General features: G+C 40.4%; 1 protein-coding gene across 1 annotated transcript; it reads left to right on the top strand.

Moving 5' to 3' along the window:
- The first annotated feature begins 1,114 nt into the window (after nucleotides 1-1,114).
- LOC112556637 (sodium-dependent nutrient amino acid transporter 1-like) lies at nucleotides 1,115-13,945 on the top strand. The gene is made up of 14 exons (XM_025225817.1): nucleotides 1,115-1,318; nucleotides 7,199-7,403; nucleotides 7,700-7,959; nucleotides 8,194-8,369; nucleotides 8,747-8,885; nucleotides 9,219-9,353; nucleotides 9,812-9,915; nucleotides 10,249-10,373; nucleotides 10,539-10,651; nucleotides 11,081-11,209; nucleotides 11,344-11,443; nucleotides 11,608-11,714; nucleotides 12,289-12,474; nucleotides 12,788-13,945. Exons 1-14 carry the CDS (start codon nucleotides 1,262-1,264, stop codon nucleotides 12,917-12,919), a joined length of 1,968 nt encoding a protein of 655 aa, XP_025081602.1. The 5' UTR covers nucleotides 1,115-1,261; the 3' UTR covers nucleotides 12,920-13,945.
- Nucleotides 13,946-15,452: the final 1,507 nt, after the last annotated feature.

The following is a 15,452-nucleotide window of genomic DNA, read 5'->3' as shown; positions in this document are numbered from 1 at the left end:
ATACAGAAGTCGGTGGCGTAAATACTCGGCATGGGAGTGTCAGAGAGGAGGGGTGTGTTTGTGTGTGTGTGAGAGAGACCCCCTTCCGAGAAAACAAGTCATAAAAACATCCCATAGCATGATTGGACACGGAAACCACGTATCGAGGGAGGGTGTTGGTATTATATGATATACAGTGTACCATCTTCATACGGCTCACAAGTTCGAGATCATTGACCTAAGGACTTCTACTGGGTCGAAATTCGTACCGGTCTACTGGCATGTCCAAGCATATTTCTTCTAATTGAAGGGAAATCTGACACTAGACTCAAAGACTTCGAACATCTAAGCATTTTAAAGACAAGGACATCATACGACCCTGGCCAAGGAAAATTAGTTGGATCGAAAACAAACCCCCAATATCGTTGTTACTGTTGTTGGTGTGTTGTTCAAAACGAAGGATTTTCTGTAGCTATATATGTAGAACAACTGTATTTAATATCAGTTATCTATCTTCTTTAATACCTGACAACTTGTGTTCATTGCCTGCACATAACTGTCTGCATGGTTCCCTTATTGTTTCACAATCACACATTCACATTTATTCATAGATACACATTCACAGATACATATTTAAAGACACATTATAACACTCTCACACACATACAGTGACAAAGACACATTATGTATGTACATACACACATGAATCTTTCTCTCTCTTGTTTCCACTGCAATTTCTCTCTACTTATCCGCACAAATACTCAAAAGCATGCAAACACTACAATGTCTTCAAGAACATGAATGACTCAGACATTACCAGCGACCCCAACTCTGAACAGAGCCTCACACACCTGGAAAGAAACATTCCCTCAAAGGACTATTCTGGGATGTCCTACTTGATTATATTTCAGCTAAACCAGTCTTCGTCTCCACAAAAGGAGATGACGTAACCTCAAACACCCCCGAAGACTCGCATTCTGCTTATTTCTTGCCTCTCTCCTCCCCTCACCTACATTTTCCCGCCGGTTTCCCCTCCCCCCCTTTCCCCTTCCCCGACTCCCAGGCAGCGAATCGCGTGTAAAGAAACTCGCCGCTCGTGACCCGGATGTGTTGCCCGTGACCCCGAGTTTCTGTAAGCCGTCTTTAATCTGTGACTGCACACCTACTGAGCTAGAACCTGTTTATAGGCCAAGTAGTTCTCGTGCGGATTCAGGGACCACCAAGTCACTTTTTTCACCTGTGCTCCTGGACGTTGTGGGACCGGAAGGGTGGAACATGCGAGATGGCGCTACCATCTTCCAAAGGCTCGTACAACCTGTGGGAAAAAGACACACACAAGGTGAGTTCTGGAGACTGAAGTTCTTTGAAAATCTTCATCTTTATTTATTTTGTTTCCTAAAGAGCATGTCCTTCAAAGTGATTGGTTGCGTGTTTACATACCAACACCGATTCTTACCGTCAATCGCTTGCTTGACATTCAGCAGAATATATTTTTTTAAAAATAAGCATAAGGAATTCATTTTGATAAGCATTCACCCGACCTGTGACATAAAACTTCTTAGATTATTTCAAATAAACGGAACTCTTAATACGATATTTGCAGGAATGTTAAAAACAATACAGAAAGATCAGAGTGTTCATCGGCTTTAAAATTGTGTTTCCTCTGTTTCCTGACATGTTTTCTCATATTGATGGTGAACAGACCAGACAGCAGTGACCTCAGAGTGGTTTCTTTTCTTGCATCAATATGACATGTTAAGTAGTTTTTGTTTATTACTCAAATCTTTTTTTAAGCAGGTGAGTTTTCAGATGTTCTATGAGTTAAAGCTAACCAGGCGGATGTATATCTACCCTCTTGCCATGTGCCATCTGCATGTTTTTCATCCACTCAAATTCACGATGTGTCATAGTGACAAAGAATGTGTCTTAAGTGACAAAAGTTGCATTCAGAACTGTAACTCGGGTATGCTGCGCCCCAGGCAAAAGCCCCGCATCACCCTACACTACCCTCCTTCCTCCACTCCGCCAACAAGCATGTAAAACACACTCAACATTAACTGATATCTTCTGGAATCAGACTGAGGATCAAAATTTCACACCTTTGCCTTTTCTAAAATGTAAAACGAGTTATTATTTCTGATCTAGTGAAGCTATAAAGTTATGCTCAGTGGATATAGTAGCCAGCCCATCCTGTTTTTCTCAAAACATTTTTAAATTCAAGAAAATTTAAAACTAATTTCATGTTTGAAAATTCAGAAAATGGCAAGTCAGTAAAATTCTGAGCGATACTGCAGTACAGGTCTATTACAGTATGTAATAATTTATATCGCACATTGAAGATTAGAACTTCTGAGGGATCCACGGGAAACCTTCCATTGCTGCAGGTGTGCTCGCCAATGGAACCGCGAATAACCTCACAGATATTATGTAAGCCTGCATATTTCAATGTTCACATGAGTAGATAGCTTAGCCTAAACTTATCATTATTTCAATATTTGTATGTCAGTGGAAAGTGTTTGAACACAACGGACTGTTGACTGAACGGCGCCACACAGTTCTGTCATTAAGATGGCTGTCCTCATGTTTTCATGATACTAAACTTAAAAATTTAACAATTAAGTACAATCTCTCTTGCAACTGTTATTAGCACGAACCACGAGGAATCGTGTACACAATATCCTAACATCATTAACCATCTCTATCCCTCTCAGTGCCCCAGACACCTCTCTAGATGGCCGACTGGTTGAACCAGACCTGATTACATTTTTAAACTAGACTTTCCGGTTTTTGTTCAAGAATTAGGATCTTCTGTTTCGAGTTGTCTTTTTATTAACAACGTTGGGAGAATCTAATGTTTTGTCAAATTAGGCTTCCCATGGAAAAAAGAGATAAATTATTCCAGGATTATTCTAAGAGTACATCGTTGCTCAGACATTAGTATTCTATGTCTCGTGGTAGTAAATGTCTACTCGGTAGGAGTAACCTCCTCTCTAAATACAGTCTTTGTACAAGTAAGTGTCTACTCCACGTATAAGTAATGCGAATTTATGTACATGTATTGTCGAGGCTGGTCCAAGTGGTGTCTAGTTTACATGTATTCAGCAATTTCTCATTCACAGTCAAGAAGCGTTTAGTCCACGTACGAAGGACGTACACCTCGCGTAGAAATATTCTCCACGTAATACACTGTTCACTTAACCTTAAAGGAATGTCTACTTGGATACAAGTTGTCTACTTTATGTACAAATAGTGTCTACTTCACACACAAGTAGTTCACCCAACAATATTTACAAATACAAGTAGCTGTGTCTTATCGTACACGTAATGTATACTTCACAAAACAAGTCTTGTTTACTCAGGTATAAGTAGTCGTGTCTGCTTCGGTACACCTAGTATCTATTTCTTGCTTCGTTTGGTCCTGTCTTCATGCCTCACTAGTCTTGTCTACCATTGCTTCGACAAAGAAATTTACTAGGAATAATGACACTGAAATGGTTGAAAACGACGACTGCAGGATATAAACAGAAACAACAAAAAAGAAAGTAAAACAGCGTTGAGAGAAAGAGAAATATAAGCAGATGGTTAGAAAGGAAAGGAAATGGGGAAAATACGTTTAGTTGCAGTAATTGCAATTAAAAGGTGTCCTGGGGGTGGGGTGAGGAAGGAGAGTTAAACGGGGGAAGAGCTTGGAGCTAATGAGGAGCAGATGTCATTAGCTTCCAAAAGTAGATGACAGATGAGCTGCAGTTGTCATGGGATGATTTAAATTGCTGCGAGCCTTTTCATTGACACCTTGCATACTTTAAAGAGAACTTGATATTTTCTGCACACCACATTTGAGTGAATGTGAGCGCACGTTATTGTGTGTATGTGTGTGTTATGCGGTGTGTGTGTGCTCGCGAGTGTGTAGATGTATTATATACACACCAGAACTTAAAAGGACAGGTAGAGAATTTACCCTTTTCACTATTTTACGTCTCACCTTGTTTCAAATGAGAGACAGGTACTTTAAATGATCGACTGCTCACACAAAAAGGGGAAGAGGTGGTAGTGGGAGGACAATCCATAATTAAAAAGTCCAACACAAAAACATTTTGTGACACAAACAACGTTCTTAGCGAGGCTTGTGAAGTGCACACGGACATGTTGTGGCTAGTCATCTATGAATAGAGACAGAAACTTGAGTCACCCTCGCCGTGGTGGGAATGACGGAACGAAAAATAAATGCTGTCAAAAAAAAAAAAAAAAAAAAAATCCGAAAAAAACCCGATCGCGGTGTTTACACACAGGTGTACACATGTACACAAATGTCAATGTCCTATGAGGTGAGCAGGAATAACACTCGAGGACTTCACTGCAATAGGTTAATTGTACACAAACGCACACATAATTGAGAAATCTGTTCGTCTGTTTGTTATTGTGTCTGTCTACATTTTATAATATTGAGGCAAAGTAGAGCGACCACATCAAAAGTTTTAAATACAGGCAGACATACGAGTAGAGAGCTCTTGTCCCTCTTGCTTACTCCAAGTTTCTGTCTGTAATTACTGACTTCAGGGAAGTATATTCTCGGACTTGCTAGAAACAAATGTTGATCTTCTCTTCGTTGTAAGCATGAAGCCTTTGCTCACTAATTCCCAGATTAAAACTTGAAGCAAGCTTCTTGTATCTCTGAGCTCGCTAGCACTCAGTCAGTGTTAAGTGCCCGCAGTCTTCCTACCTTCTCCTAACCTGACCTACTTATTATCGTCTCCACTTCCTATCAAGACCAGCAATTCTAAACACTGATTGAAAAGATCTTTGCACTAATGTACATATTCTTTATCCCATTCTCTGTCCCAGGTCCTGATTGCTTTGTAGGTTTGATCACTGAAGTGGATCTCGCACTTAAAATGTTCAAAGAACGTTAGATGTATAAACACCTCGCGCACAGTAAGAAAAAAACATTCTTCTTCCCTTTTGGCAATAACTCTCTAAGGTCGGCAGGTCGTGAAACGCTTGCAGAATTCATAGTAGTGGCATACTTCACAGTTATCAAAGACCGAAAAACACGAAAACGCGAACTCTTCTATGGGACACGCAGCGCCCCAAGCGGCAAAAGTGACGGCATGTGCAAGGTCGACAACCACAGGACTGGAAACAATGGGCGATACCAGTAATATTTGGATGTATTTTTCGTTTTTTTATAAATCTAGGAGGGTAGTACATTTTGTTTGTTTGTTTGTTTGTTTGTTTGTTTGTGTGTGTGTGCTTGTGCTTTTTTCTTACATTCATTTAGAGAGAAGGCAAAATGTTTGAAAAGAAGATTTCACACAGAGAACTGCACAAAAAACTATACAAAAACACACTAAAAATGTTACAAATTTTATAAAAAATAAAGTTACAAATTCACAACCCCAAGACCACACTAAACAAATTTTCAGCAATTATTTACAGCTTCCAGAAGGGGAAAAAATTAGCTCGCAAAATAAGGCATTTAAAGTGGTTTAGAGAATTTTCATATCAGAAAATCGTACATGAAATCGCACTTAAGTGCTCGCGGCCTGAGTAGTTCTCAGTCGGAGTGGCCATCTTTGCACTCAACGCCGCGTTCTTCGCTCGAGGGCGCAATCGTCATGCTCTACCTGAACCTGTCGGGTCCCCCAGTGTACGAGAACGCAGAATATTAAAATACTGACACAAAGGCATTTTTTCACTTTTCTGCAGTCGCCTTTCAAACACCGAAATAACATGGCAGCAAGTTCAGGCTTGTCACTAGGACCATCCTTTACCCGGAGGTGTGTTAAATGGTCTGGAATGAAGAGGGATCACTGTCGTCAGAGTCTCCAGTTCTATGAAAAGAACAAAATCTTACCCACCACCTGGAGGAGAAGTGTGTGTGTGTGTAAGATGAGGGATTGGTTAGCTAGAAAACACTCGTAATATTGTCCTACTTGTGGAAATCAACTCTGCTGGTCCGGCAGTACAGCCACCCACTAGAGTCAGTACTGAAAAGAAAAATACCTGAAAGGATTTTAAAAAAAAGTTGCATATACAATGTCTGTTTGTATTTCGCACTCAGGTAAATCTCTGAATAGATTTTTAAAAGTATAAGTAGACAGGTAGGCGTCTATTTGTGTGTGAAGTAGAGCATAACGCCTCAGTGTTTGGTTGAGAAGTCACAGGGTGAGCTCAGCTCTTGTAATGTTGGACAAGTTGTGAGAGGGAGGGAGTCTCTTGGGAGGAAAGCATTATACAGAGGCGGCTTATTTTGTCTGAGAGGTAGTAGACAGGGATAAGGTTTTACATGGCAAGAAGTGTGTAGGAGTAATCTTAATTGCTTTGATATAAAAAAAAATTCTTCTCTTATTTTGCTTACACATGAAATCGATGAAAAGCAGGACCTCACAAATGTACAAGCGCTGATATGTTGACCTGTTTGTTGACGAAAAATATCAGATTATCTCAGCTTCTTAGATTTAACTTCAGTCATATTTCACGTGAACATTATGCCTGTTCTCAAATAGCAATTTTGTGTTTTGCATTTTGTGATTAAAAAAAAAAAAAAGATTCTTGTCACTGTAACTTTAAGACCTTTCTTAGGTTAAGTGCAAATATTGTCAACAGTGTGAAGGTCACACGTTCGGGAGGTAATGACATCTGTCAACGTGCTTAGCTAAGTAAAATTTACCAAGATATTACTAGTACATCTGCCAATGGAGTTTTGGGCTTCGAAGGTTTGACACTACGACTCTTTCGAAGCGGATAGCCGAGTGGTTAGAGCGCTGGCGTCGGAACTGAGAGCGCGCTGGTTCAATACCCGATTAGCGCAGCAAACTTTCCCCAGTCGACCTAGCTGGCGGGAATGGGTACCTGACTCCGCAGAGGCTTGGGGAAGGTAAGGCAGCGAGAGAGCCGACCTCAGGTAAAGCTGGTCCCGAGAAAAGTGACATCTTTAAGACCTCACCCAACGACCTTTAATGGTTAGGAGACGACATTTACCTTCTACTTACTTTGCATACGCTGTCATAATTGGTGTCAAATGGTACTTTGTCATGCTGCGAATCATAGCCATCCATTCCTCTTTTGTAGAGCGCCAGGGCAGGCAATGTTAGAACAAAATGTAGTTTGTGTCTGAGATGTCTGGACACAGTCTCTGCCTCTGTGACAGTAGGAGAACATTGTTTCCCACTGGAGCGTGTCTCATGTAGAGTCAAGTCTCATTGTCTTTTCTCTACAGTCAACGTCAACATCGTTGCCGCAGCCGACACAGGGTCACCTGCACCTTAACGACGAGCGACAAGAACCCGACAAGCCCGAGTCAGACGAACCAGACAGAGGTCAATGGGGTCACAAAGCGGAGTTTATCCTCTCCTGCATCGGCTTGTCTGTGGGTTTAGGCAATATATGGAGGTTTCCATACCTGGCTTACGAATATGGCGGAGGTAAGAATTAATATATTAAAAGAAAACATAAAATGCGCTTTTTGAAATGAATTCTAGTCAATGGCTTCGCTGAATTACTGATAAAGAGATTGGGATTTTAAATTACGAACCCCCAAAACTGTTTTAAGGACAGAAATACAGAGGACACATGTTTTTGCATGAAGAAGTTTAATAAGGTATTTTAACAAGTACTAGATAGGTCAAAATATTGACAGTGTGTTGCAAACCATAGTCACTGCAGTCAATAATCCTCATGGAAGAGCTGGACAGTTGACGTCTTCTGCTCACCTTTGCAGCTGCATTCCTGCTCGCCTACCTGATCCTGCAGCTGCTGATCGGCAAGCCGCTGTACTTCATGGAGCTGGTCATGGGCCAGTACACAGGCAAGGGTCCCACCAAATGCTGGGAAATGAACCCTGCTGCTAAAGGCATTGGCATCTCTATGTGCATGGTGTCGCTGGTGGTGAGCATCTACTACAACATCATTGTCGCTTACACCATCTACTACCTCTTCTCCTCAATGCAGGCCACGTTGCCATGGACACAGTGCAAACCTGTAAGAGTCCTTAGAGGAAGTTGTTTAGTGGTGGGCAGAGTGGAACGACTTATAAATTTTGTTTTCTGATGAACAGGAGTGTGGTGATTGTACAATATGATTTGTTTACTGTTGGAAGTAAAGGGCCCACGAGCAGTATTTTTAGAAGTGAAGGACAGGAGTGTGCATGTGTACGATGTGACTGCTTGCTGAGGGGTGTCGGGTACCCGTGTTCAATTGTTTACTCGGGTACAGGAGTGGGTCAACTGCATATCTGAGAGGAACCATCCCGCGCCTGTGCCGTGCACCACTAACATCACTGTAATGGAGAACCTGACAGCCTGCCAGTGCACCAAAAACTCCACCATCGACAATGCCTTCTCCTTCAACTGCACCCCCAAATACAGAACATCCACAGAACTCTTCTTCTAGTGAGTTGCCTTTAGCTTACGGAAACGAAACTCATGCGCATTTTTCTGTGATGTTGACAGTAACAGTCCTATGGACAAGCCGGCTTGACTTCAGATCTCTTGTTATTATCTTTAGCAAAAGCTGATTTTTTTCTCATTTTGACAGCTCAATCCGAATAATGTAATTTTATGCATTTATTAAAGATAATGTCTGTATACAAGATTAAAACTAGCGATGCTTTTCAGAGAAGACCTGTGGTTTCGTACTCACCAACTATGCTGACATATGCATACATACATTATTACACGTGACTGACAACTAGTACTGCTATGTAATTTGCCCTCACTACACACATCTTTCTTTAGAAATGAGAATAAACAATGGATTTCTTTGGCAGTAATGAGGTGATACAAAAATCCGACGGCATGGAGCCAGACAAAATGGGAGCACCAGTGTGGAAGTTAGCCCTCAGCCTGCTGCTAGCATGGATCCTCGTCGCCGTTTGTCTCGCGAAAGGCATCAAGACTTCAGGGAAGGTAAGGTCTGCTAATGCCGGGAAGTGACTAATTTATAGGAGAGGTCACGTGATAGATTTAGTCACAGGACGAAAATGAAAGTTATACTGATCTCACTCCATAGTCTTCTGGTCTCCTTTTATCTCCCTCTTAATTCTGCCTCTCATTTGTTTGCTTATTTATGCTTTATATATTTTCCAGAAGAGCTGGCATTGAATAAACATAGTTTGCGTTTATAGAAGTGTTTGGAGTTGAAGTTTTATTTTGTTATTTTGCTTCAGTAAGTAATTATTCAGTTTATTGAAAGAAGGAAATTTAATCTGCTAGTCCTCATGCTGAGATGTTTCTGAACAGGTTGTCTATTTTACGGCGACGTTTCCCTACGTCGTGTTGTTGATTCTTCTCATCCGGGGCTGTCTGTTGGAGGGGGCGGTGGATGGTGTGCTCTTCTTCATTGTACCAAAGTGGGAACGACTCACAGACATCAATGTAAGAAAACAACTGCACATTTAAGAGAAAACGGGGTTACTTAACTTTAAATAGATTAATAACATAAAAGCTTAGAAGAGGACAAACAGGTAAAAAATAAAAAAGAACACTCTGATGTTACAAACAGATGAGTGGAGTTCACGCGACTACTTTAACCTATCTGTCACCAGCTATCAAAATCGAATCAAGCAGAGCTAGAAACAATAGAAAAAATGTTGGAGAGATAAAAAAAAAATAACACAGATAAGCATAACAGAAAAATGCTGCATACAAAAAAAAAAAAAAAAAAAAAATCAGAACGACGAATAAAAATACTGCATTGCGTTAGTAGAGAAAAGAGAATATTGAAACAAAATTTTAGCACATTGACCTGGTGATTGTCAAATGTTGAGACTGAACATAAAGGTTTAATAGACTGGCTTGCTGTCTAAATAGTTGCATGTTTGCTCGCTTGACAGGTGTGGGTTGCAGCAGCTGGTCAGATGTTCTTCTCTCTCAGTGTCTCCTTCGGCGGGATCATCATGTTCGGCAGCTACAACAAGTTCACCAACCAGCTCCATGGGTAAAGAGTTATATATATATTCTTAAGTTTGAGAACATGTCCTTCCTATAAAGCAGAGATGATTTGTTTCTTTTTAATTTTTCTATAACTTTGAAAGTTACAGTTTAGATATTCTAAAGAGACTTGTTTGTATTTTTTTCTGTGTAAATAACGCTGTGGACTTGTGCGTGAGATTAAATGTGAAGGCATGAGGTGTGAACCGTATTTTATTTGCCTTGACTGTTTCCTTTCTGTTGTAAACAGAAGTAGACAATGAAGATGTATTTTAATTTGTAATTTATAATTAAGATAATCGAAAGAGAATTGTTGCTTATGATGAGTGTTTTGCCCTAGTGACGCTGTGGTGGTCAGCTCCATGGATCTGGTTACGAGTGTCATCGCTGGCTTTGTTGTCTTCACCACCTTTGGCCACATGGCGCGCAAGGCGGGTATCCCGATAGAACAGGTAGCACAGTCAGGTACGAATCCTTGATGCGCGCTCGCTGGCACACACACACGCACGCACGCACACACAAAAACACACACACAGAAGAAGGCACACACATCACTCAAATTATTATCGCCGTTCATATTTCATTGTGATGAGCGTCTTAACATTCTCATTTTTACACGCTGATCCGCAGGATACGGTCTGGCTTTCGTGGCATACCCGGAGGCTCTGTCCAACCTACCCGTTCCACAACTGTGGTCCGTCATCTTCTTCTTCATGTTGTTCTCCCTGGGGTTGGACAGTGAGGTGAGAAACTAAACATCCTAAACTTCAATTTCAGCCGACATTTACTGAGACTGACAACATGCAACGCTTTTTGGACCAACAATTAACTCAATAGGCCAGTCTTTTGAAATGGGATTCTCATAAAAACATTTCAACTCAGAAGCTGCTAATGCTCCTGGAAAAAATTATTCTTCATTCTGATAACAAGAGTATCAAAGGAACTTAAACAGATAATTGCTTTTGTGCTTCATGACATAATCCAAAAGACGCCCACTGGAATTGAACATTGGAAGCCACACGACACTTCTTCTGACATTTCTATAGGTTTATGTTTTTTTTGATGTTTTGATGAAGGATGTTAATGTTGTTATCGTGGACTGCAAATTTGCTTTGTACACTGTACAGTGTTCACTGCTGTGAGCGTTAGATGACCTGTTGTATCCATTACAGTTCGGGCTGATGGAAACTGTCCTGACATGCCTACATGACGAGTTTCCGAAATTGAGAAAATGGAAAGTACAAGTGTGTATAATATTCAGCATCGCCTGTTACATCATGGCTCTACCTTGCACATGTCCGGTGAGGGAAACTGCTCTTCTCATATTTTATACTTAACCACAAATTGCCTATCACGACGACGACGACAATGATGATGATGATGATGCTGATGATTGATTGATGATGATGATGATGATGATGATTTTTTCCGGCAGGGTGGGGACTATGTTGTGACGCTGATGGACCATTACGGAGGAGATTTCGCTGTGCTCTTTCTGTCTTTTTTTGAGGTCATTTCGGTCATGTGGGTCTACGGTAAGAAAATCTTATTCTTGTTTTCTTAATATGGGATATTTATATATTTAACGTGAGCAACTTTAACGAGCAACGTTGATAACGATCATTATGTTTTATATTTAGCTTAGAAAAGGGGTTAGCTTGACCTACTTCCTATCCAAGATGGCCTCGTTTATGTGTAGGGACGATGCGCTTTCTCAAGGATGTGGAGTACATGTTGGGGCACCGACCAAGCTTGTGGCCATACTGGGTGGCCTGCTGGGCGGTCCTTTCGCCCCTCCTCATTGTGGTGAGTACTCTGCTTCTTTAATCAGACTCCTTCCTTAATGCATTAATTATGTAAACATCATTCTTAGACGAATGAAAAACCCATCTAATGAAGGAGCAGTGTCATGGAGGAGAAGGGACAGATTGAGAGCCGCGGTTCACAACCGGTGGTACGCGTACTCCTAGGGGTACGGCAAGGGTTAAGGCCTATTCTCACGCGGCAATATTCGGGTTAGGTTGACCGAGTCTGATTTATACAGTCAATCCAGTAGTGTAGTGGTTAAAACACTTGCTTGTCACCACTGAAGTGAGAGGCTCAGGATTCAAATCTCGTCTCAGGACACTCTTTGCATGTGACACCTGTTCGCATGGCTGGGGGTCAGGAGTTTTCTCCGGGTACTGTAGTTTCCTCCCCCACTCTCTTCCCCCATAGTGTGAAATCACTGCGAGGTTGAAGCACTTTCCTACTAAATAAAACAAATGTATCCTTACAGTGTTAAATAACAAAAGACTCTTCGTTGCGATAATGATATTATACTAGCTTATGTTCTTTTAATTTTAACCCACCATTTTTTTTTTTATTTTTTTTTTTGCAGTTCATGTTCACTTACCGCATGGTGCAATACAAAAGTCCGACCATTTCTGATGATGAACCCTTTCCACATTTTGCTCAATCCATCGGCTGGGCTCTGTTGACATTTGTACTGTGTCCAATACCGCTCTGGTTCTTCTATCATGCCATCCGCACCTTTTACAAGAACGATCATCTAACCACTTCTCAGGTAACAAATATGTAAATGGATTTTATCCTTCTTCTTTAAAGATTAAACTGTTTTATTTATCCATCCAATGACAAAATTGGTTTCAATGTTGCTACACTATTTTTTGTATAATATCTTAATTTCACATATTTATTACTTTGTGCGTTTAAGGAAATGACTGAATGGACGGGAGGGTGGGCGAGTGACTGGTTGAATGGTTGATGAGGAAGAGACGGCTTAGCTTAGTAATTTATAATAATACACTAAGCACGTAAAGAAAATTTGCTGGCATTTATCTTCTCCATGTTGACGTTCTTTATTTCCATGTTTTCAGAAAATTAAAAAGATTTTCTCACCAACAAAAAGATGGCTGCCAGCAGATGGTAGCAAGTCGAGTCCTGACTCTTCGTCTGGCCAGGAAATGGAGGACAAGTATGGTGTAGACAATCCCGCACTCTTCGTCTAACCATGACATCACATCCGGTGTGACCAGAGGTCTTTGCCATAGACTTGACCCTTGTCATTTAGAGACGTGAACAACTGGGATAGACGACTTTTAAGAGAAAGCTCTTTAAACTGAATTGGTGAACTGGCATTCCACATCGGAAGGTTTTGTTTTGAATTCATATATAGAAATGGTTAGATGGTGCACAGTGAATTAGTTTTTGTTCATCACAAAATAGGTCTGGAATAAAAATCTCTGAAGAAATTAAGGGAGCCAGAGTTTTAATCAACGAACTCCTGAAGTTTGAGAATGACTTACAGTGAATAATACTTCATCGCGATTAAAGAAATGTTCACAGTGCTGTGAAAACCATGACATTTGTGACATATATCAAGGATTCTGACATTTTCCAAGTGGATTTCATTTTGACTACGTGGAAAAGGAGTTTCTCTTGGTGGCATTTTGTACACGTTTACAACCCCGGTGTGTTAATTGATTGTTCACAGTAGTTAGGAGCAGCTGAAAGACTAAATAAACGAGTAAAAACCTCCATCCGAGGAAGTGTAAAAAATTATAGGATCATTAAGCTGTTTGGCAAAATACCGGTATAAAAATATGTAATATCCAGGAAAGCATCCATGTTGGAGACTTTTGTCTCTCTTTTCTTAAAAGACATTGGACGCAACAGCATGTGAACTTGTTATTATTATTATTAGTTGGTTGTTACACTAGTTTCCTTCAGAAATCTATAAACTACAGCACCAAACACTTCAGCTGGCTAATGTGATACACTAATAGTTAGTCAATGACGATCACAAGAGCAGAAATGTCTATCAAAGCCAAGTTCTGCTGGAGAATTCTGCGATAGTCAAATGATCTTCGCTATTTTTTTGCAGTGTGAAATTTTTACTTTATCTAAAAATCTTTTTGTTGGATTTTTATAATCTACAATAATATATTACACTGTTATTTTATTCTTTGGCTACAGATCAACAGCAATAAATGAAAACGTTTATGTTTTACAAACCTTTAAGGAGAATTCTGGTTTTTATCTTCATCGACATGTGAAAAATATTCATGCCTTCATTGTCTGTGCACAGAATGAAATGAACGTACACCATGTACATTAGCACCAGTGAATCTACAATACAATAGGTATTGCTTTTCCATTCTCCCCTTCGACAGACGAGGGAAAAAGAGGTTGAATAAAACAAGTGGCGACTGATTTGAAGCACGTGTAGAAAAATCAAACAAAAGAGGACAGAGAAATGACATAATAATAATAATAGGACACGAACAGTACGGTTTTAAATGCGGTTCTTGCATTAGTTGAAATGTCTCTCATGTTCAATGTACGAGACTTCATTGAATTTGAAATGAGTGGAGACCGATACCATCGGTCATAACAGGGACATAATTTTTTTGTCAACCTTCAGTTCAGCCTCCATCTCAGCCGAAGAAGGCGGCAAACGTCACCGAGGGTGGAAGCCAGAAAATATTGACAAGTTCGTTATAAAATGCGACTGGCGGCTCTAAATGACAGGGAAATATATTCTCTGTAGAGTAAATTGCGATAATAATGTATAACTCAGAGCAAAATTGGAGTCTATGAGGGAGAGAAGAGAGAGAAAGAAGAGCAAGCAATTATGGATCAAGCGAAAGAGAAGTTTATCGGCATCTCCAATGAGCAGCCTCGTCTCTGTCTCCATCTTCTACGTCGTGTCGTTTGATCTGCTGTCAGGTTATCAGGAGAAGAATCATTTACACATCACCTAATACCTTTACTCCCCTTTGCATTAACCTGTAGGAAGAATTCAGAAAAAAAAGACATTAATAACACAGCACGTGCAAGTGCATGAAGTACAGTTGAAGGAACTCGCAGCAGACGCCAACCCAGGTGACCCATGTACATATAGGAAAATCAAGGATTGTCGACGTATAGCTCTGTGATCTGGCAAGTAAGAAGCAGACCAACTGCATCACTTAAAGGCCCTGACACAAATAATTGTTCAGGAAAACTTCCAGTAGCCATAAAATCTCTAACCCATAAAGACCTCCCTTAGTGGTGACACATCACGCTCAAAAGACTTTTGCAGGACCAAAAGCTCAGACAGACTAGATCGCTAGAAGTTCAAGTGTAGCTTAAGTAAAGAGGAGGAAGAAAAGAAAAAGAGAAAGAAAGTAAGATGTATGGCAATGAAAGATTAAGATTAAAAAAAGGAAGAAAAATGTAATTAATCTCTCTGACGTATTCAGAGGATGCAGGAGATCGTTGTACAGTATATCGATGCCTCAAAGTGGACAAAACGTTGTTCAAAATATTGAGTGCTTTCCGACTGGTTGAGTACTTCCGGTTCAGCTGTTTAAAGAAATTGCCACAGCATAGATCTATAACTTGTAAGGGTGCTCTGAAAGGTTTTACAAGCAAAGTAGGCAGGAGGGATGAAAAACAAGCTATTGCCATGAAAGAATAATTTAATACGCTCAAACGCATTCTGATTGGTTCATTTTCCTTACCAATACTATTTACGTGTATTGGAAGTGAAATAGTAAC

Source organism: Pomacea canaliculata, linkage group LG2 (assembly GCF_003073045.1).
Source record: "Pomacea canaliculata isolate SZHN2017 linkage group LG2, ASM307304v1, whole genome shotgun sequence".
In the NCBI taxonomy this organism is placed as follows: Eukaryota; Metazoa; Mollusca; class Gastropoda; order Architaenioglossa; family Ampullariidae; genus Pomacea; species Pomacea canaliculata.
The sequence above is the reverse complement of the archived record's forward strand: the minus strand, read 5'-3'. Positions and strand labels throughout refer to the sequence as shown.

Bases quoted from the DNA above. Each gene is read 5' to 3' on its own strand.
- LOC112556637 (XM_025225817.1), top strand. From the start codon at position 1,262: ATGGCGCTACCATCTTCCAAAGGCTCGTACAACCTGTGGGAAAAAGAC. The intron at 7,404-7,699 runs GTAAGAATTAAT...TCACCTTTGCAG, and splicing joins GGCTTACGAATATGGCGGAG to CTGCATTCCTGCTCGCCTAC. The intron at 11,715-12,288 runs GTGAGTACTCTG...TTTTTTTTGCAG, and splicing joins TTTCGCCCCTCCTCATTGTG to TTCATGTTCACTTACCGCAT.